The sequence below is a fragment of the Notamacropus eugenii genome, chromosome 6, assembly GCF_028372415.1.
Source record: "Notamacropus eugenii isolate mMacEug1 chromosome 6, mMacEug1.pri_v2, whole genome shotgun sequence".
In the NCBI taxonomy this organism is placed as follows: Eukaryota; Metazoa; Chordata; class Mammalia; order Diprotodontia; family Macropodidae; genus Notamacropus; species Notamacropus eugenii.
The window spans coordinates 152,711,679-152,733,398 of NC_092877.1; the positions used below are offsets into that span (position 1 = coordinate 152,711,679).

The 21,720-nt window shown below is 37.7% G+C and overlaps 1 protein-coding gene across 1 annotated transcript in view; it reads right to left on the reverse strand.

Moving 5' to 3' along the window:
• Positions 1-21,720, reverse strand: part of DCHS2 (dachsous cadherin-related 2) — a 335,304-nt gene that overhangs the window by 85,182 nt on the left and 228,402 nt on the right. Inside the window, exons 4-7 of the mRNA XM_072621307.1 lie at positions 8,284-8,520; positions 6,626-7,642; positions 1,801-1,988; positions 14-113 (exon numbers count right to left, since the gene is read on the reverse strand). Of these exons, the coding sequence (XP_072477408.1) occupies positions 14-113; positions 1,801-1,988; positions 6,626-7,642; positions 8,284-8,520 (1,542 nt within the window). The remainder of the gene's footprint in view (positions 1-13; positions 114-1,800; positions 1,989-6,625; positions 7,643-8,283; positions 8,521-21,720) is intronic.

The following is a 21,720-nucleotide window of genomic DNA, read 5'->3' on the forward strand; positions in this document are numbered from 1 at the left end:
TATAAAATCTTACCTGAAGATAATGAATATAAAACTTCTCCATTGTTTCCTGAATCAAGATCCTTTGCAAATACAGTGGTAACCAACATATCTGCAGTTTGACCTTCCAGGACCTGCCATAAAAGCGAATGGTTTACAAGTGTATTTTATAATTAAAAATAAAATATGTTAGAAAGCCTTTAAATGAGAGAATATCATCTGTTTAACTCTTCTCATTTACTTTGAAAATTGACCTGAAATTCAGTTTTATTCTCTGTAAAGCTATCTGGGTAGAGGCCATGGAAATATGCCAAATTGCACATTTTAAAGAGCTCCATTTAAAGACAAGCCAACTACCCTACAGGGTATTTGACAGATTCTACTGACTCTTTAAAAGAAGGAAATCAAGAAAATTGAAAACACTGAGATTCTGAATTTCCTTTGGGGATTCTAGCACCTTCTCATTCCAGATCCACTAAGCCCTTCTTGTCAAGTACTGGAAAAAAGTGGTACATATGTTTGCCCATAAAGGTTATACACAAAGGGGCTGTCATGGGCAATCACACTGGAAGAAAATGCAAAACCTTACTGCAAGGACAAAATATGTGTCTCTTAAAACTTGAGGAGCTTGACTTGAATCTCCTAACCATGTAGACACATTTCATGTTTTCACATTTCTGTAGTCCATGCACAAATCTGGTCAATATTTCAATGACTCAGGGGGCACAAAGATAATGGCTTGTCTGGCTTTTATATGGTCCCTAACCTGGAGAGCTGGATCAGAGATAGTAACTTCCTTAACAAATTTAAGTGTTTAGCGTGAGATCAGGGTTCATCCAGGTGAAGTAAATACATACAATGATGTGGACCCATTGTGTCAAAATAACACCTTTTCTGTGGCTATTCAGTAAGTTTCTATAAGAATAGGATGACTGGATCATTTTTTTTTAGAGCATCATATTAGCAAGATTTGTTAGCATGAGATGATTCATGGAGGTCTAGTTAGCTTTGAATGGGGAGTGAGGAGGGGGAGCCTGGAGGGATAGAGTGGGATAAGGGTGCAGAGAGATCAGTGCAAACATTCCAAATCAGGTCAAACTCATGAATGGTTGGTAAAGTGATCTTTCTTTCAACGTTTCAATTTATTATTTACTTATTTTTATCAGTCTTTTCAAATTTGGAATTTCAAATTCTCTCCCATTCAGTCCCCCATCCACTGAGAGATCAAGTAATAAATCAGTTTTATATAATAATGCAAAACCTATTTTCATATTCCCAAAAAAAGAAAAAAAATAAAGTGAGAAAATCATACTTCAGTTTATACTAGGAGTTCATTAGTTCTCTCTGTAGAGATGGATATCATTTTTTCAACATAAGTTAAGGTAATCTTTCGAATTGAAGATAAATATTCTGATAAGAACAACTGCTATTAATAGTTTTCAAATAGTAAAAAAGAAATACAATTAGGATTTGTTTTGCCAAAAAATTGCAAAGTTCTGACCCAGTGGTTACTTGTTTACTTGTTGATGAACTAAACTCTTCACTGAGATAGTATTTGAAAAATTCAGATTTTTTACCACAAGATGGTGCTCAAAACAAATGATGCATAGTCTTATATGAGCAGGAATTATGGAATCACAGCAAAGCCCTAAAGCTCCAAGAGACCTTCAGTATCTTCTAAATGCAATTCCAGTATTTTATAGCAGAGAAAGCAAGTATGAGAGAGATGGAAGTGAGAGCTTGTCCAAGGTCCTAGCCTTAGTATAGACAGCTCTCTCTACTATACCAAAGATTCATTTAAAATTACTTGGCTCCACAAACCTTAATTTTGAACTCTTTTCCAGGAAGAAATTGGGGAAAATATGGTTTGTTATCATTGAGGTCTGTAACTGAGATATAAGTGATCATGGTGGCATTTTGTGGTGGGGAACCGTGGTCAGTCACTAGAACCATCAGCTGGTGATGTACTTGCAGCTCTCGATCTAATGCCATCCAATTTATAATTTCACCTAAAGGACACAGGATAAAATAAAACAGATCAAGACAATAAACATCAGAATTTTTATATTAACTATAAATATACAAAAGATACTAGATAAACAACTACGTTCTCTAAAATACTATGTATTAATATCTATTTGAATATCTATTTTAATTAATGTAATTTAATATATCATATTAAAATATATGATATAATATAAAAATAATAATACGAATAACCAGTATTTATATAGTATCTATTATGTGCCAGGAAATGGGCTAAGAACTTTACAAATGTCTCATTTTTATCCTCATAACAACCCTGGGAGGTAGGTGGCACTATTATCCCCATTTTACAGATGAAAAAACTAAAGCAAACAGATTAAGTGATTTGCCTAGAGCCACAGTGCTAGTAAGTGTCTGAGACTGGATTCAAATCCAGATCCTCCTGACTCCAGGGCCAGCACTCTACCCACTGAACCACCTAACTGCCTACAAATGTATAACACTAACACATTAATAAATGTTTGTAGGTTATTGACTATATGATGCTTTTCTTGCTACTTAAGACATTCTGCCCCAGTTTAATAGTCTGACAATACACAATGTTACCTTAGCTGAAAGACTTGCCACCAAAAAGGTGGTCACTAGATGATTCATTCTTTGGCCATAGCATCCCAACAGCATGATCTCCCTAATGGATGTTTTAAAATAAATTACTTTTGGAAAGTCTGGAATAATGGGATGATTTTAAGTGCTATTCTTTTATCCCCCATATATATTTCAGTGCTCTTAAGTACCATTGTGGGGAGATGGGAAACTTTTGTGTATCACCCTAAGTAATGTTTTATCTTCAGTCCGCATATCAATTTTATTCATCACTTCACAAAATATGTTGAATCCTTAAATAGCCATTTTAGTAACATACATAAAAAGCTGCATATGCAGCATTTTGAGTTCTTGTCATTTTCCTGGAGTGATGTCATTCTGTAGAATTAACCTCATGTTTCAGAGGCCAAGATTTGGGTATAAAAAGGTCAAAAACCTTGTCCCAGAGTCAATAAGGGTCCATAAAGAGCACAATCTGAGGGCATTCTGGTCCTCTGGCTCCTAGGGTCTCTGTTTCCTAGCTCCCTCTAGTTGTGCATTTTAGGAAAATGCTCATATATGAGAATATTGTCTTGAAGACAATATTTACTCTATCACGTGATATACTATGTCTTTTAGCATTATTAAGGCACTATTACATTCACAAGTAATAATAGATTGGTGATGTGGTGTAGAAAATAGAAAACTTGCATCAGTCAGGAAGATCTGGGTTTGAGTTACACTTTTGATGTAAATTGACTATATGACCCTAGGCAAGACAGTTAACCACTCCCTGGCAACTTTCAAAGACTAGAAACTTCAGAGCAGGGAAAAGCCAGTGAGCACTGATAAAGGGAGTTTCCTTGTGGGGTTCCCTACACTAATAACGAATTACACACTAAGAATATATAATTAGTAGACTATAATAGTAGTCCTTTGTCGGTCAGAGGATCAAGAGCTATTATTTCATTTGTGTAAGGATTTCCTTGGTTTGGAAATTCCTTCAACAAATCCTTCCACTCCCTAACTGTAAACAGACATCTCCTCCACAACTTACCATCTTAAAGGGTTGTCTTGGGCACTGACAGGGTTAGTGACCTGTCCAAAGTCACAAAGGAAGTATATCTTAGAGTCAGGGTTTGAAACTCTATCTTTCTCCACTCTAATGATTATATCGTACTACCTAGCAATACTGAACTGAAAACTGAATGGTAACTATTATGAGTCAGCTTACCACTGCCCTCTACCATTTTCAGAGTTTTTAACAGATCCATTTTTTCAAATGATCTTTGCACTTCCACCCTCCTTACTCTCTCATTCAACACAAGTCCCTCTGTCCCTACTTAATTATGCTCTAGAACTCAATTTTAGCTGATTCTGGATCTTCAGCCAGATGAAATCCGACCTCATAGCCTTACTAGTTATGCGACCCTGGACAAGCCACTTAAGCCTCGATTGCCTCAGTTTTCTCTTCTATAAAATGGTGAAGATAATAATATCTATATCCTAGGGTTGCTATGAGAATTAAATGAGATGATGAAAATAAAGTATCTAGCACAGTGCCTGGGACATGTGGTTAAGTTGTGTCAATCCTGTCCAACTCTTCGTGACCCCATTTGGGGTTTTCTTGGCAAAGATATTGGAGTAGGGGTTTGTCATAGCCTTCTCCAAATCATTTCACACATGATGAAACTGAGGCAAATGAGATTAAGTGATTTGCCCAAGGTCACACAACTAGTAAGTATGTGAAGTCAGAGTTGAACTCATGAGGATGAGAATTCCTAACTCCATTCTCTATCTACTGCTCCACCTTGCTGCTCTGCCTGAGACATAGTAAGTGCTATGTAAATTTGTTTTTGTGTGGTTAGTCTCCTACCATTCACCAAACTCATCATCGGAATTCATTCCCTTTTTCTTTTCTCTCATTCACAGGTTTCATGCTTTAACTCCATACCTGAGTCACAAACCGAGAAACTCCTGAGCTCCTGACCCCCGCTCCCAAAACCAACAAAAGAACTTCTGGGTCACAATTTTATTCCTTTCCTCCAGCTCAACAACTTACTGGTTTCTGCACCAACTCACTCACACTAGTTCTTGTCTACACTGCTTTCTTCACCTGCAAACTAGGGCTAGTTTCTACCACTATGCCCTTAGAGAACTTGAGCATCAGGGCTTTGTTCCAATACATCTACAAAAGAATGGAGCCTAAGATGGCAGTCACAGGCTGCTGTGTCCCCTTGCACACAGCCCTCCTTTTAAAAGCAATTCCTTTTTGCTGCCTTTTTCAAACTAAACCAAATGAAGTTTTACTGGCATACTCTTGATGTTGGAGATTAAGGAGCTTTTTCATAGACGTGGGAGGGAAAGTAGTTAGCAGAGGTAATGCTACCTAGTGTATTTTTATCTCTAAAAAATACTGAAACAAATAGTTTAGAAATCTGTCCTGCCATCTGACAGTTATATGTTGTAAGTCAACTTAATTCCTTGGCATAAAGATTCATTATATTGGGTGCTGGAAGGGACCTTAGAAATGAAACTCTCATAAAGAGTTCATAAACTATGTACGTAATAATTCATTATTTGCCAGATGAAACATGTATGTGGTTTCATGGGTTGCCACACGTTTCATTTGGCAAATTGTGAACAAATAACTTTAAGTAATAAGATCATTGAATCCTGGAAGGCATGGAAAGGGACCTCAGAGGATCAGAAATGTGTGCCTCCCCATCCTCACCCCCAGGACTATCACCCTAGAGTTTGTGAGTGTGTATGTATGTGTGTGTTTTCCTAAAAAGGCATAAATAGAGACATCCAGCCCTAGGATTATTTTGACATCTGGTCAAGGGATTTATTTCCTAAAGCTTGACACTGATGAGGATCATGTGTGGTGGATAAGGATTTTGATATTTTGCAAAAGATTTTCTGAAAGAATACCAAATAGAGGGGAGCAAGGAAGGAGAGCAAAGACTAGAAACTAAAAAACCTTGAGTAAATTCCTTCACTACCCTTGGCTTCTGTTTCCTTATGAATAAAGTGGGTTGAACCTCCATAAGGTTTCTTCCAGCTTTACCTGCAATCCTAGAACTTGTAAGTAGGACCTCACCAGATTTGTTTCTGTCTTGCTTCTAATTCGCGTGAAAAGTGTTATCACCACTTGAATTCACATAAACTAGAAAGTCTGGGTGAATAGCAGTGTTGTAATCTTTGGCTGTGAAGTACAATTGAATGTTTCCAGTTTAGACAGCATAGTTGCTAAAGTGACATTCAACTCTGATTTCCTAAATTCACACAATAGTAGAACAACGTATGCTGCTTCCTGGACTCCTGCTATAATCATACACGTACATATGATGCGCTTTCTAGTCGACTGTTATACAAAGATCTTCCTGCCCATTAATAGGCCTCAGGGGGAGTCCATTAAGGAAAGCTTGATTAGAGGAGGCTTGTTTTGTAGGAAGGCCCACACTTTTTGTTAACTGCTAATGAGGCACAGGGTCATAGGGTCATGCCCTCTGGCTCTGAAAAGTGTAAATATACTCTGAGGAGAGGTTTTGCTTTGGGGGCTTAGAATAAGGTTCATGGGCCAGATGAGACTATGAGTAGCCACTAAGGAATCCCCCAGCCTGGAAAACCCAGTTGTTGGAGCTTCTCTCTCTGGTAACTATGTATGTATATAATAGTCAGACAGCAGGATCTGTCTGTTGATCTGTGGTGTATGTATTGCTTATGGTCAGACAGTTAGGAGCCCTGTCTGTTGGTCTTTATTTCTCTGCTTGTATTTTCTTTGTTGGTGAATGTGATTAAAGAAGACTGTTGACCCCTCAGAAGTAGCTTTTCTTTTAGAAAAGCAGATCTAAGAACCTGTGCTAGCAGGCCATCCTGGATGGGTCAGGGTGCTTGCTGCTACATCAGTCAAGCAATTAAAAAGCATTATTCAGTACTTTCTATATACCAGTCACCCCACAAGAAAATAGGACTACAAATGCAAAAAGTGAAATAATTCTTACCCATAAGGAACTTACCAAAATATGATGTTTGTTAGTGCTAAGAGAAAAGAAGTAAGATATCAGAATCCTACCTGTGTTGGGATTTATCTTGAAGAATTTTCCATCAGACAAAAGGAAATATGACAACTGTCCATTTTTTCCAGAGTCTCTGTCAGTCGCTACAACTGTTCCTATTACCCCTTGGGGTGTGGGGTTCTCTTCAATTTGCAAAAAAAGGACATCATGCAAAAAGGTTGGACAATTATCATTTTCATCTAGAACATGAACCGTTATGGTCGTGCTCACGTTTTGCCTTAACCTGTCCTCCAGGCTCCAGGCAAATACTTTGAGATGGTATATTTGGGATGTTTCATAGTTCAGCTGCCTCTGCAAAGAAATCCAACCTTTAGAAGCATCAATGCCAAATGCAACAGAATCTGTGCTGGGTTCCAGTGAGTACACAATATGGGATGACTTATGATGTGGCTCTAGTGAGAAGGCCCGGACTTGGAGTATCTGTGTTGTTGGTGAAAGGAATTCACTTATTTCTACCTGATAGACTAAGTGTTCAAAAGCCAATGGAGGCTTCAAGTCTGGCTTTTCAACAGTCACTGTCAATATTAACAGAGATGTTAAGGGGGGAACTCCTAAGTCCTTAGCCCTGATGTATAGAGTCCAGTTCTGCTGCATTTCTTGCCCAAGGATTCCACTGAGGTAGATGACACCAGTATCCGAATCAATGGTGAAGATGCTCAACCTCTGGTTTTCAATGGTATATTGAACGAATCCATTCTGGCCACTGTCTTTGTCTTCTGCATGAGCAATATATAAGGCAGTACCAGGCAGTGTATTTTGTAATAATCTCAGTGAATCAGAAGCTGTGCGAAAAATGGGAGGATTGTCATTGACATCTATCACAGTAATGTTGACTTGGGTGCTACCACAGACAGGAGAGCTGCCCAATTGTGACTGAACAGTGAGGATAATTCTGGGCTGTGTTTCATGATCCAGCTGCTTCCGGGTACGAATGACACCAAACCTAGGGTCAATAATAAAACTCCCATAGGGATCCCCAGAAGAAATCCTATAAGATATTGTCTCCAAAGAATCTACAGGAAAGAAGAGGGGGGAGAGCAAAGCAATAAAATTAAAGTGATACTTCTGATAAGCAGAAAGATTCAACTGCTATTCTAAATGACATCTGTGAAGAATATAACACAATCTGTTACTCCTTCCTGAACTCTTAATATCTTCTTTTTCATGGCCTTGGAGTCTCACCACAACATGTCCTGTTTACCATATAAAACTGAACACAGTTGGGTCATTCTGGGAATGTTTGGTTTTTCCTTCAAACATAGGATGAATAGTCAAAGACCAAACCAGTGTTCTCTTTTTAATCTTTCATTTTTTGTGTGTGTTAGATAAAAGGGATGAGTATTCAGAAGATCACTGGTTCTTTCTAGTCACAAAAATACCGAAACAATTTCATTTATATACTTCCCTTCTTCTACTTACAGATGGATAAAAATGTTAGTTTTCTACAAGAAAAAAATAGGAAGGAATGAAATAAATTAAAAGAAAGTAGAAGCTTAATTTCTGATTTTTTTTATTCCGCTTCTGGAATAAGTTGAGTAAGGCAGGGAAATATAGGAAGAAAGGAAGAATTATCTCATAACTTTAAGATGTAGGGCCAAACAGAAAATCTCTAACTATAAAATCTCTAAATGCAACAGGGGAAATGACCACTTACTTAAAGGCTCTCTTGCCTTCACAGTTCCAACAGGGCTATCTTCAGGCATGTTTTCGTGAATGGAAAAGACATATTTGGACCTTTCAAAAATGGCAGGTGCCAGAGCAGTCTGGAGGATGTGGATAGTGATGTCTGCATTAGTTACAGATGTGAGCCCACCACCATCACGGGCAGAGACAGTCAAAAACACACTAGTAGACTCCAAGTGACTAAGTGTTGATATTAAATAAATAATCCCTGAGGGAAGGGAAAATAAGAAACAATTAACAAAAACCTTGAACAATGACTATAATCCGTATCTGAAGAGTACCATAGAGGAATTTGGTTTTCTTTGCAATGGAATTGCCAGATGCTGGGTGAGAAAGGAGGAGCAGGGGAGAGGTGTCTAGAAATTAGGAATCCACAGAGGGGCCATAACTCTCTGAAGGAAAGCAAAACATTCTGTTGTAGTCTAACCTACACATTACTACTGACTATATAGTGAGATAGTCAATAGAAAACACCATTCAGGAGTGCTCTAAGGAAGAGAGAGTCTCCCACTGCATCCAGAACCATCATCAATCATCCCTATCTACATCTTGCCATGAGATTCCAGTGACTCTGAGGAGTGAGGCTGATGACTTTGCACAGCCCTCCTGCCTCACTTAAATCTAATTCACTTGCAATTCAAGACATCACCCTCCTGGTCCTCTTCAAGAATGAAAGACCAAGAGCAACAAGCAAGCAAACTGAGTCAAACACATAGCCTGCAGAGTTGAATGTGACCCATACTACTTCCAAGTAGTATTAAAATGTAATTCCTATCTAATTTTATGTGTTGATTTATTAATAAAAACATACATCTATACATACAAATGTATGTGTGTGTTTATATATATGCATATGTACATGCTTATATAGCTTCGAAGTCAGTATATGGCCTTCAGGGATCCTTATGTATATTTAATGCCTTCCATTTCTATTTCACATCACTACTCTAAAGAGTACTGGATTGTGGGTAGACACAATGAATAGCACAAGCTAATATATCCGGCTTTATGGTGATTTCAGCCTCTTCCTCATTAAGCTGACCAAAAATAGCTGCAAACAATGCTTCTTAGGCATCAGGATCTATGTCTAGGTACAGCAAAGAGACTCAACTTCTATACCCAAAAGTTCCAATCATGTTTGCCCTGGAAAAGAGAACCTCAAGTAGGTTTGCTGAGACCTAAGACTTACTACTCTTACGTCTGTTCTGAGTATTGATTAATTAAATCAGAACCCAGCATATATATCAGCAGTGATCCTCAGATTTGAGTCATCATTGAAATCTGTTCCAACTTGGCCATGGTCTCTCAGATGTGTGAGTCATGTACCTAGAATAAGAAACAACAAATAGACAGTAGAGCGATGTGTGGATAGCCCTGGAATCTTACGAATCTTAAATGATGCCACCAGTATGGGCAGATCTTATCTGGAGGATTTATAGGAAAGCATGGTCAAGAATCTTCCACAAAGAGAAAGCATGGATGGACTGGATGAAGAGTCAGATGATTTAAGTTCAAATCCTACATATATGATGCTTAGTATCTGTGTTACCTTAGGCAAGTCTTAGCCTCCCTGGTCATCATTTCCTCAACCACAAAATGAGTATATTGGACTTGACAGACCCTGTAGGACCTTTTAAATTTACATCCATGCTCTTGGAAGCCTGTGATCTCAAACTGCACCACTGGAGGAAGTACTAGCATCAGTAACTTCACAAAAGCATTGGAGTAACAGTGTCAATATTAAATAGAAAGAAGCATTTGTGAGAGGAATAGGGTGCCTTGGTCACTCTCTCCTGGTAGTCCCTTGCCCTGCCTGCTTTCTCCTTCCCCTCAGACCAGTCAAATCCTACTAATATATGAAGGTTCAACTCAAGCTCCACCTCCTTAATGAAGCCTTCTCTACCCACATCAGCCCACATTTGGCTCTCGATCCTAATATTGCCCACTCAGGCATTTTATTGTTCTGGGGTTATTTCTTATTTTCCTTTCTGCTTCTCCTACTAAACTATAGGTTCTTTAAAGGCAGGAATCATGCCATATATATGTATCTCTGTATCATGACATATTGTCCATCTATCAAGCCAACCTTTGTTTCTTCCACCCAGCCCCCACCACTTACTGAACATATTAGCTATTTGATGCATGTATGTTAATCCTGAAGCAATGACTTATCCAGTGTCACACCGTACAATAATAACAGCACAGAACAGAATATGGAGTGGGTTGGGGATTGTTGTCTATTCCCTGGAATTCCCTGAGGGCAGAAATATAACCTCTTTTATAACAACCAAAAACATACTGAATGAGTGTGACTACTATTCACAACATTTTGAACTGAGGGGGATAAAGGATCAGAGATTTTGGGTTAGAAAAGACCTTCAAGGTCATCAAGTTTAATGCTCTCATTTTACAGATGAGGAAACTGAGTCTTGAAGAAATCAAGAGACTTGCCTAAGGTTACACAGCTAGTAAGTGTCCAAGGTGGAATTTGAACCCAAGACTTCCTAAGTCTTGTTCTATTTACTACAAAGCATTGCTTCTTATGCTGTAAAAAAAGCATAATTTCTCCCCCCAAAGTCTCATAGTTCAATGAGGAAAATAAAAACATATATACAGGACAAAAAGGAGAGAGATTTGTGAAGAGTGGTACTGCTCCCCAGGAATGGCAGTCATGAGAGAACAGAGGTCAGTGGGGTGAGCACCTTTCCCCCACACTTTCCCTAGAGCCATGAGCAGGCTAGCTTCTTGGATATCTAATCCCAGGTTCCCCAAAACACCTGGGGCTCAAACTTTACATAGAATTTTAGACAAAGAGTGGATATGACACAGATAGGAGACTGTCCTCTGTAAGGCAAAACAAAGGTGTGGTCTACACCAATTTCCAAATATGTGTCTATGGGCCACATGTAGCCCATGGCACTCCCAAGTGCATCCTATGGAAGATGAAAATGTAGTTCCTCTCTGATTTTAATGATTGTTATACCAATACAAAAAGAAACACATAAATGTGTTTTTTAAAGTTAATATGTGGCCAGCAAGGAACTTTTAAGTACAATTTAGTGGACTTTATTCCTATTTGAGTTTGATACCATCAGACTACTAGACCACTGAAATAGGGATATAGGAACATAGGGATATTCTCTGAATTGCCTAATACAATAAAGAACGAAAGGCAGGGACCCAGGAAACTTAACTCTAGCTGTGACACAGAGAATCAGTTATTAAACATTTATCAGCTTATCACTGCATGGGGTCCATAGATGCTGGGAGTCTATGGATAGATTTTAAAGGATTCATGAACTTGGATAGGGAAAAAAATGCATCTTTATTTTCACTGTAATTGGTTTAACTGGTTCTTAACTAGGTATGATACAAAAATAGTTAAGAATCCCTAATTTCAGGAGATGAGCCTAAAAAGGTACAGGTTAAGGCTAGACTGGGGATGCCCTTGGATTAAGTAGTGAAGAACTAACATTATGTAGGTAATGAGAAATTATAGAGGCTTTCCAGTAAAAGTATGACATGGTACACTGTGGATACTTTCCAACAAATATCAGTTTGTGAAGATAATTATACTACCTTCTCATCGATTTCCTCCTCCCAACAAAAAATGAAGACACATTTGCTTAAGCCATAAGAGCTCTGCCTCAAATGAAGGCAGAAATAGTGATTTTTCCAGAAACCTAGAATCCCTTTCTTAAAATGTCAGCAGTATGGAGAAGGTGGACAACAGACAAAGCACAGCACAGCAAGCCTCCTTACCTTCAGCTGTGTAGAAAGCAAGAATACATACCAACCAAAGAAGGTTTAGATTAGGCCTTTTGATTTTCAGCCTTAAAAGCAATTGCAAGAGACGTCTCTCTAAAAATAGAATTCATGCTATGTTTAAAAGCTTCAGTAATGAATATCAATGAAGAGTGCAGCAATAAGCAAGCAAAACTCCTCAGGGGTCTCATTCTAGTATAAGAACTTGCAAAGTTGGGACAAACAAGCATTCTAGGCTGACTGCATCAAGGAAAAAAAGGTGAAATCAGGAACAGCAGGAAGTGTTCTAGATCCAAAGGCAGAGAACTCAGGTTCACATCTTGCTCTTCTCTCTCCTCTTTGGCCTTAGTCTCCTCATCTGAAAAATGAGTGCATGTACTAAATGTTTTCTAAGCTCCTTTCTAGCTTGAACTCTATGAACTTCATTCTATCCATAGACATAGAAAAGAAATAACAAAGAAATAAAAAAAGAAACAATGGTAGATAAATTCTTCAAAGCATTTGGGAGACACCATGAATAATGGTAATGCTTTAGGCATTCAATAGCCTTAGAAAAATGAATTATTGGTAAAATTAGACAGAAAAAAAAAGCCTCAATCAAATAAATACATGGATTTTCCTACACTACCAGTTAAAAATCGTACGAGTTTTTGTTCCAAGCCTGTTCATATTCACCACCCCACAAAAGTTAACCTTTCTAATAAAGATGTTTTACCAGTAAAGTTCAAGTTCTCCATGATTTGGCAAGAGGGAGAAAAAAGCAACAAAGAGCCAAGGTTGGACCATGTTCCAGTTCTCACACCATTCCTGGATGATGGTTTCCATTACCAAGAGGAAAGTTAGCAGGTAGGATGTGTTAGTTTAAAAACTCCAAGGAGGGCTCATGCAGGAAGGAAAACCCCTGCTTGCCAAAAGGAAAATGCTCTGATAGTGGAAGGAAGAGGGGGAGGTTTGTTTGTTTGTTTTTTTTCAAATTTCTCCCAACCAATAATAGCATATAAAGAATTTGACAACACCGGGCACATCCTCTTTTCTGTCTTTCACTAGGTGTTGCTTGAAAAGGCCACATGTGTTACCCAACAGAACCATCTCTCCTTTCACAAAGAGCTCAGAAGTTGAAGCCAAACTTCTGACAGCCCCCAAACCAAGGGAAGATAGTATTGTAAGCTCCCCAGCCAGAAAAAAAGGACTCTATAAAGAGAAGCAGGTCATGTTGGAATAAACAAGAAGCTCGTTAATCCCATCTACCAAATTCTAGCCAAAGCTTTTTACAGGTTTAGAAACCCCACTGACCGACTCACTGTGTGGCCCCCAAGCTGGTCACTCTTGCTTTTCCTTGTCTGAATTCTCTCATCTGTGAAATGTGGGGGAAGGTTTAACCCCAGTCTGGGGTATTCATTAAGGTTTGTAAAGTGCTAAATTCTGGCACAGGAAAGTGTTGTTTCTGGATAACTATTGTTGTCACCAGATCAATTTGCCACCAAACTCCACACAAGTTAATCATTATTACGAAGACAAGGACTTCATTTGCAAATTCTCTTTTCTTTGTCATGGAATGGCTTTGTTCCACTGGTGGCAAGCAGAAGAGGGATGGAAAATGCCTAAGATCAACAAAGCCTTTTTTGTGTGTCTGGCACAAGGCTTGGAAAAACCTGAAATATCTAATTAAAGACTTTTGTTTCAGTAGGTGGAGGAAGATAAACTGTATTGTATTTCAAAAGAGAAGCTATACTTTTACTAATGTTTAGTCTCTGGAACTACAATGTAATTTAAATTTTGTATTAAGTTAACTGATTTAAATGGGAATATGTTTTAAAGAAAAGGGCAAGGTGGGCTGGTATTCAAACAAGGCAAAAAAATGAGGCATTATGGTTAGTGGAAGGCATAAGACTTTGAACTGATAGAAGAAGAGAGCACAGGTGTAGTGGAAAGAACGTTGGCCCTAGAGTGAGAAGGCCTCAGCTCATACCCTGCATGATATGCTTCCTATGTGTGACCTTGGACAATTCACATAAGCATCCATTTTATGAATGGAGAGGCTGGACTTAATGACCTCTGAGGTACCTTCCTCTTTCCTGTAGGGTAGGTACTATTATTATCCCCATTTTTAAGATCGGTGAACAGAGGCCAAGAAAGGCTAAAGTTTTGTCCAGCATCATATCGGATATGAGATGAGGATTTAAATTTGGGTCTTCTTGGCTCTAAACTCAGTGTTCTATCCACTATTCCAGTTTCTTCCAGGGAAAAGCAACTAGAGGCAAAGTTTAGGGCAAAAACTCATGGTAGGCATCATGGCTCTCTACTTGATGATGTAAGGGAGAACCGTTATTTCTATAGTGTTTTAAGGTTAACAAAGTCCATTTCTCACAACAACCCCTATGCAAATGGAAATATTATTATCCCCAATTTTTTTAAGAAATCTGGACACTGGAGACAACACCCAAAGCCACACATCTTACTGGCAGAGCTGGCAAGGTTCAATAACAGGTTTCTTGTTTCCAACTTTGTTTTAACTCCTTAAAGGTTCTTAAGACTCTCCAGGGAAAATTAACTTTTTATACACAGTAACAGCCACAGTGTGTGAGGATTGTTTTTGAAAAACTTAGCCCTTCACAGCAATGCCAGGACCTAAAACATCTCCAAAGTTTTCTTGATGCAAAATGCCATCGACATCCAAAGAAAGAACTATGGAGCTGGAACGCAGAATGAAGCAGATTATTTTCTCTTTTATGTTTTTGTTTGTTGATTTGTTTGTTTTTCTCATGGTTTCTCCCATTCGTTTTAATTCTTCTATGTAACATGACTAATGTGAAAATGCATTTAATAGGAATGTATGTGTAGAGTATATATAAAATTACATGCCATCTTGGGGAAGAAGCAGGGAAGGAGAGAGAGAAAATTTGGAATTTATGGAAGTGATCAAAACTGAAAGCAAATAAATTAAGAAATTTGAAAAAAAAGATGGATTTTTTATATTGCGGAGGTGTAGGGCAATTTGTCAACCTCTTTGTCTACAATTAGTTCACCAGTCAGACACAAGTTGGATAACAAAAAACAAATTATAATCTTTTAAAGCTATTAACATAGATGAGTTGATATGACTAATTTCTATCTATTTTTCACATAGTAGAGGGAAGGCTCCTAAAGATAATTTCTGATAAGGTAGAGGTGATACCAAAAATTTGAAATTCTGACCAGCACCTTGCTGAAGGTACAAAGACAATTGAAGGGTGTAGGTTAGCATGAGAATAGTGGGCAACTAGCATTGGAGCAGGCATTTTAACAGCAAATAAAGATGCTTAGGGAGTAAGTATGTATGTCTGCATATACATATATGGCTAATAGATAATATATGTAATATAGTATGTAATATATATCTATTTAGATAATGTGTAATATATTTTTAATGTATGTATTGATAGATACAAATCTATAGTCATTCCTATCTCATTCTTGTTTGATAAAGAGCTATATCTACCTATTATATACACATACACACTGCTCCTTATACATCCTTATGGGATTCTACATAAGCTGCTTAGACAGTATGTATGTATGTGTAAGTGTGTGTATATAATGTATGTATAAGGTGTGTATATGTATAGATAGATAGAGATCTATAGTCATTTGTATCAAATTCCTATTCTATCTACACATACATGCATATTCCCCAAAATAGCCTCATTTATACACACATATACATGTGTGTTCATGTATACATGTACAATATACATGCATACATGTATAATTGTGTGTGGCTATATACACACATGTAAATACATATATACGTGTGTATATAATACATTGTATGTATAATGTGTGTGTTGTGTATTATATATGTGTTGTATATTATATATAAATAACACATAATACATATGTGTGTGTATATACGTATTCAAGGCCACCCCTGCATCTTGTGGATCCTAGAGATCTACCTATTCAGGAATGATCAATCTGCATCCAATGGATTGCAATAGCACTATTTGTCTTGAAATGATCTATGATAGCAATTATAATGCAATAAAAATCTTTTGCAGTGCTTGAGACAGGTGACTAAAGCAATCCAAAGTTCTATCTGTGACCTTATATGAAGGTCATTTATTTCAGTGTTTAAAAGCTGAGAAGATTGCTCCAGATCATAGGGACATACTTGTCTATTATCTGTGACCCACTCATGAACCAGCTGGAGTAGGGACCTGAGGAATGACTGAACCAAAGGCAGGTTTCACCCCAAGAGTTATGGATCTAAAGTCAGAGAATGTAGGTTCGGATCTTTGTCTCTGCCATTACTACCTGCACAATATTGGGTAATTTACTAACCTACTTGAGCCTCAATTTTCTCACCTGTAAAATGAAAGTATTGGACTAGATAACTTTTAAAGTTTCTTTCAGCTTTAAATCAATAATTATATGATGCTAAATATAGTTGATGTGTCTGTGTTGAACAATAAGCTATGTGGACCTCCTCTTTTTGGAGGGGAGCCAGGGAAGACACTGAGGGTAAAGAGGGGAGACAAACCCTGTCTCTAAGGGCAGCCCTATAATTGGGGAAATTGGGGAATGAGACAACCCTGTTCTTAAGCCTAAATTCACGATAAAGGACATACTTCCATTGAACTGAATGTAATTGAAATCCAATGGTAATTTCTTTTTAGTAAAATACCTATAAACAAATGAGCCCTCTACTTACAACTGGAACATTAACCACTTCAGTGTAACTCTCTGGGATAGTCAGTAAGGAACTGCCTCACTCTGACAACTCCTTCTAGACAAAATGCCTCTCACTTTGGGGACAAATTTCCTAAGCCTTTTAAAAGCTGCTCTATTCTCCCATGAAACTCTTCCATTGTCCATATTATACCAGTTCCCTCTCCTTGACTTCAGTCTTGTGGAATTTAAGACATTGTATTAAGAATATAAAATTCCCATGGCTTTGGGCTTAAAAAGATTCGAACAAATTCAGCTCAGATGCCAGGATATACATTTGGCTTTCTTTCCAGTTCCAACTCCACTGTTGTTCCCAATAAAAATGGCTTTTTCCTCACTACAAACACTGATGTCAACAAAAAACATAAAATAGAATGACATGTTGGAGTTTAGTGGAAAGTGTAATGAATTTGTATTCAGAAGAACTAGATTCAAATCACAGCTTTACCCTGGACTCTCTGGTTGACATTCGGCAAACCCCTTGATTTTTCTCTAAAATTAGATAGTTAGACTTCAGTAGATGATGATCTAAAGTCCTTTCCAGCACTAAATCCTATGGAAAAACATTGCATTTAAAATTGCCAGACCTTGGATTGTGTGAGCTTCCTACCGGTTTGATCTTGGGACCTTGGTTTGCTCACTTGTAAAATAATGGCATTGGAATTATTGATCAAAGTTCTAAGAACTCACTATTAATGTGACTTACGTGTGGATCCCAGTGAATGAAATTCTTCTCTTTTTCAGTAACTTGCCACCATTTTCTTTACTCTTCATCTGCCATATTTTGATTTTTATTCCTCCCAAATGCAGATTACATTGAAAATCTATATTCTCTGAGGTACATGAATCACACTCCTTGATTAATAGCAATCAATTTTCTGAAGTCTGTTAAAAGGGGCATTTTTTTCCTGAGAAATAAATGTTCCCCAATGGCCAAAATGAAAAGTAAACAGCGGCATTAAAAGCATCTTTTTAATATTTTCCAAATTATACTTAGCACATATGACTTCACCCATTAATACTCATGATCTATGTGTATAGGCACTATATATAGAAGAAAATAAATTGTTCTCTGAAAAGGAAAAGACATAAATTACCATAAGCTTTACTAATCAAAACACGAAGCTCTTAATTTTTCTTATATATAGCTATTGGCTCAACAGTTTGCTATGCACTTTTTACTTCATATATAGAGTGGTTAGAACAAATAAATATCCATGAATGAAACAGACCGAATGGCCTATATTTAGCATTGCTCTTTCAGATGAAGTCCTGGCCCAAAGCCAAGGGCACACTTCTGCTCTGTGTACTCTATGACTGGTTTACAGAGAGGACTTGACCCTAGTCTCAGACAGTAGGCAGATGGCAAAGGCTGGATGTGCATTCTTAACCCCAAGTTTGCTCTCCATCCATCTGGCTGCCATGCTTATCATTTTAAATCCTTCAGGTCAGTCCTTTTCCCCATAAGTTCTTGAGTAGGTGAGTATGTTTTTAAATTCTGACTGTGATCTGTCAAGCACACCCTTCTTTGATGAATTTGGGGGTATCTGTCATGTGAAACACCAGAAACTATAGAACAGAGGAATGTTTTGATCCTTGACATGGGAGCATGGGCTAGTCTTGGAACTAGAAATAAGAATACAGTTTAGAAGGAGAGACTGGCAATGTCATTCACACAGCTTTCATACTGCTACCGACCTTGAATCTCCTTTTCAGTTTTTGTCTCTTTTGAAACAAAATGATGCTTTGGGTTTGCTATTTTATCAGTAATCATAGGGCACCTATCTTACTGAGATGATTTTCCTACGCTTATTATGTAACCATAACAACACCTTGGAATATATGTCATGGGGAACAGGAGCTCAGTAACCCCTGTTAGTGGGGAAACAGAGAAGGAAAGAGACTCTCTGTGGAGACCAGAATCTGCCTTGGCTTCCTTACCTGTTACAAATAGACCCCTGGCCATGTTTGACTGTAATCATAATAAAAATAAGTACTTACTCAGCACCTTCCCCTCAAGGCTTCCAAATCATGTTGTGCCCATTAACTCATTAATCCTCACAAACTGTCATTATTAAATTAGCAGAAGGTGAATGGTTTCTAAAATTCTCTCAAATGAAGAAACTGAAATTCAAAAATGTGTTTTGTCTAGTGATGAGAATTAGTATCTGAGACAGAAATAGGCTATATAGTAATACAAGTCCATTCTTTATCATGTCATAAACTATAGGGAATATCACTTTTCCTAACACTTTTTCAAGGATTTAAAGACCATATTTTGCAACACCTGGTGGTGGAGGGAGAGGGAAAGAGGTTAAGAGTGAAGAGCTAATTTACCTTGAGATAAATGAGGTGATGGAGGCAGAGAAAGGGCATAGGCCCTTGAATCATGGATATTTTGGGGGGAGGGGAAGAAAAGTCACTACAAATTTCCTTTGTCTCTTTAAGATAACTCTCCAATTCAACTCAACAAATAATTATTAAAAGTTTACTAGGTGCAAGGCACTGTGCTCAGCATTATGAATACAAGAACAAAAATGAAATATTCTGTTTCTTCTCTCAAGAAGGTGGGGTATGATACTGTAAGCACATTCACTCATTTAAATAAATACAAAGTAATTTCAAAAAGGAGGGAATGCTATTAACTGGGGATGGGGTGGCGATCAGGAAAGGTCCCATGTTGAAGGTAGCAAGATGAGCTATATTTTGAAGGAACAAAGGGATTATCCCTGGTATATGAGGAAGGAGCACCTTTCAGTTGGGTAAAAGTATGGAGATAAGTGATGGATGGAATATAGTGTACAAGGCCAGTTTGAGAGGAAAGGAAAGGATATGAAGAGGAGGAGCATTGAAAGCAGAGAGAATGATAGTCATGTTTTTGGTCACATACTTCTCCCCTGAGGACACACCCACTGACTGCGGTGGGGTTGGGAGGATCTTTTGGAGGGGGAGTTGGGTCACAATGATGACTGCTAGTCTTCAATCAACTAATCAAGTGCAGGTGGTTGAAGAATCTATAGTCTTTGGCAGGCAAGGGGTAGGGAAGGCATATTTCAAGATAAGAGGGCAAGTGGGTCAGAGTCTACAGTACAGTGAAGAGAGGGTACATTACAAAGGTTGACTTTTCCATAAAATTCTAGAACTAAAGAATACCCTGTAAAGTTCAGAATGTTAATGAAGTTGTCAGATTTAATTTACCTAGAGACTATTTTAGAATAAATTGTTACTAAGTTTAAGGGAGGCTCGGGTAAATTCACAAAGGAGAAAAACATGCCTTATAAAGATAAACAAGGAATATTTAGGCACATCCTCTTTCTTCTGAGATTGACATTATGAAGAGAAACTATGACCTTATTACAGAATGACCTGAGGCACCTACCATCCTGGAGAAAAGGTGTCGATATGAATGAATCATTTGGTCTGCTCCATTCTGAGATTTCATGCATAATTAAATAACCTGGAATGGCATTGTTCTTATCATCCCGTTCATGATAGCTGCTTTATACACACTTTCCCCAAAGAATAATGTCAACTTATGTATCTATCTGTCTATCTATCTATCTATCTATCTATCTATCTATCTATCTATCTATCTATCTATGTGTGTGTACATATGTATATATATTTATACATGTAAATATGTATGTGTGTATATGTATATACATACATATATTATATATGTATATTATGTGTATATATATATATATATATATATATATATATATATATATATTAGATTCATACAGCTTTCCACACTGCCCTTTTCAGTGTGAACTATTCTCTTAAGATTACATTTCTTTCCTGTCTCTTAAAGACGCAAACACCATATGGAAAATATCTAAGATATGTAAAATGTATGCCAGGTTAAGCAAGGAAGTCTGCTTCTGCTAGAATATAATCAAAATCATTCCTATAAAAGTCTGACATTGGCAACACATAAATTAGCATATTGAATCAGACAACTGACTGATAGCTGGAGTTTCTGAGGCAAGCAGGGGAAAACCAACCAGATTCACCCAAAAGGTTATATAGTCGCGAATAACAGAAGTCAACTTTTTAAAACTCTATAAATGTTGAATCTGTGCCCTGAGGGCATCATAGTGATTCGAGTACCCATCTCATTGCCATATACAGTCTGACCAATGTTTACAATTCAATGGAAAGCATAATAGAGTATAGTTAGTCTAGCATTTTCATGATGATTTCAATCAGGTTATATGAGCTCAGGATTGGGGAGATTGCTTTTGATGCTCTGGTTTGCTCAGATTTATGCCTTTCCTAGCCATCCCTTCATTTTCATTGTTAATACCTAAGTTCAAATCTTTGTGATTTCTCCTGCAATCTATCACAACAGTGTCTTTCTTTCTGGTCTCCATCCTCCTGGTCTTTTTTTCTTCCCCAGCATATTCTTTATATTGTTTTCAAAATAAACTCGCTAAGAAACAATTCTCCTCATATTACTGGCCTTTTCAATACTCCTCCTCCTCCCCACTTCCATCCCTAGCTATTTCTTATTGCCTAATAGATCAAATCAGTTTCCTCATCAGTAAAACTAGTTGATCATTAGATCATTAGACAATCCCTTGGATCCCTTTCAGCTTTAAAATAATTTAAATTATGACTCCTTAGCATGGCAGCAGAGGTCCTTCCCAACTTGAGGGAACCTATCTTATCTCCCATGATTCTGCCTTGCTGAACCTCATGTTCTAGTCAGACTGGACTACTTGTCATTTCTTAAATATTTCCTACCTTCACATTGTTTCCTCTGCCTAGAATGTCGTAGGATCATAGAGATGGATTTAGAGCTGGCATGGACTTTTGAGGCCAACAAGTCTGACTTCCTCATTTCATACATGAAGAAACTGAGGCACAGGGAGGGTGAATGATTTGACCTAAAGGCCAACACAGTTGATGGTGAGAGATAATCTCTGCCTTC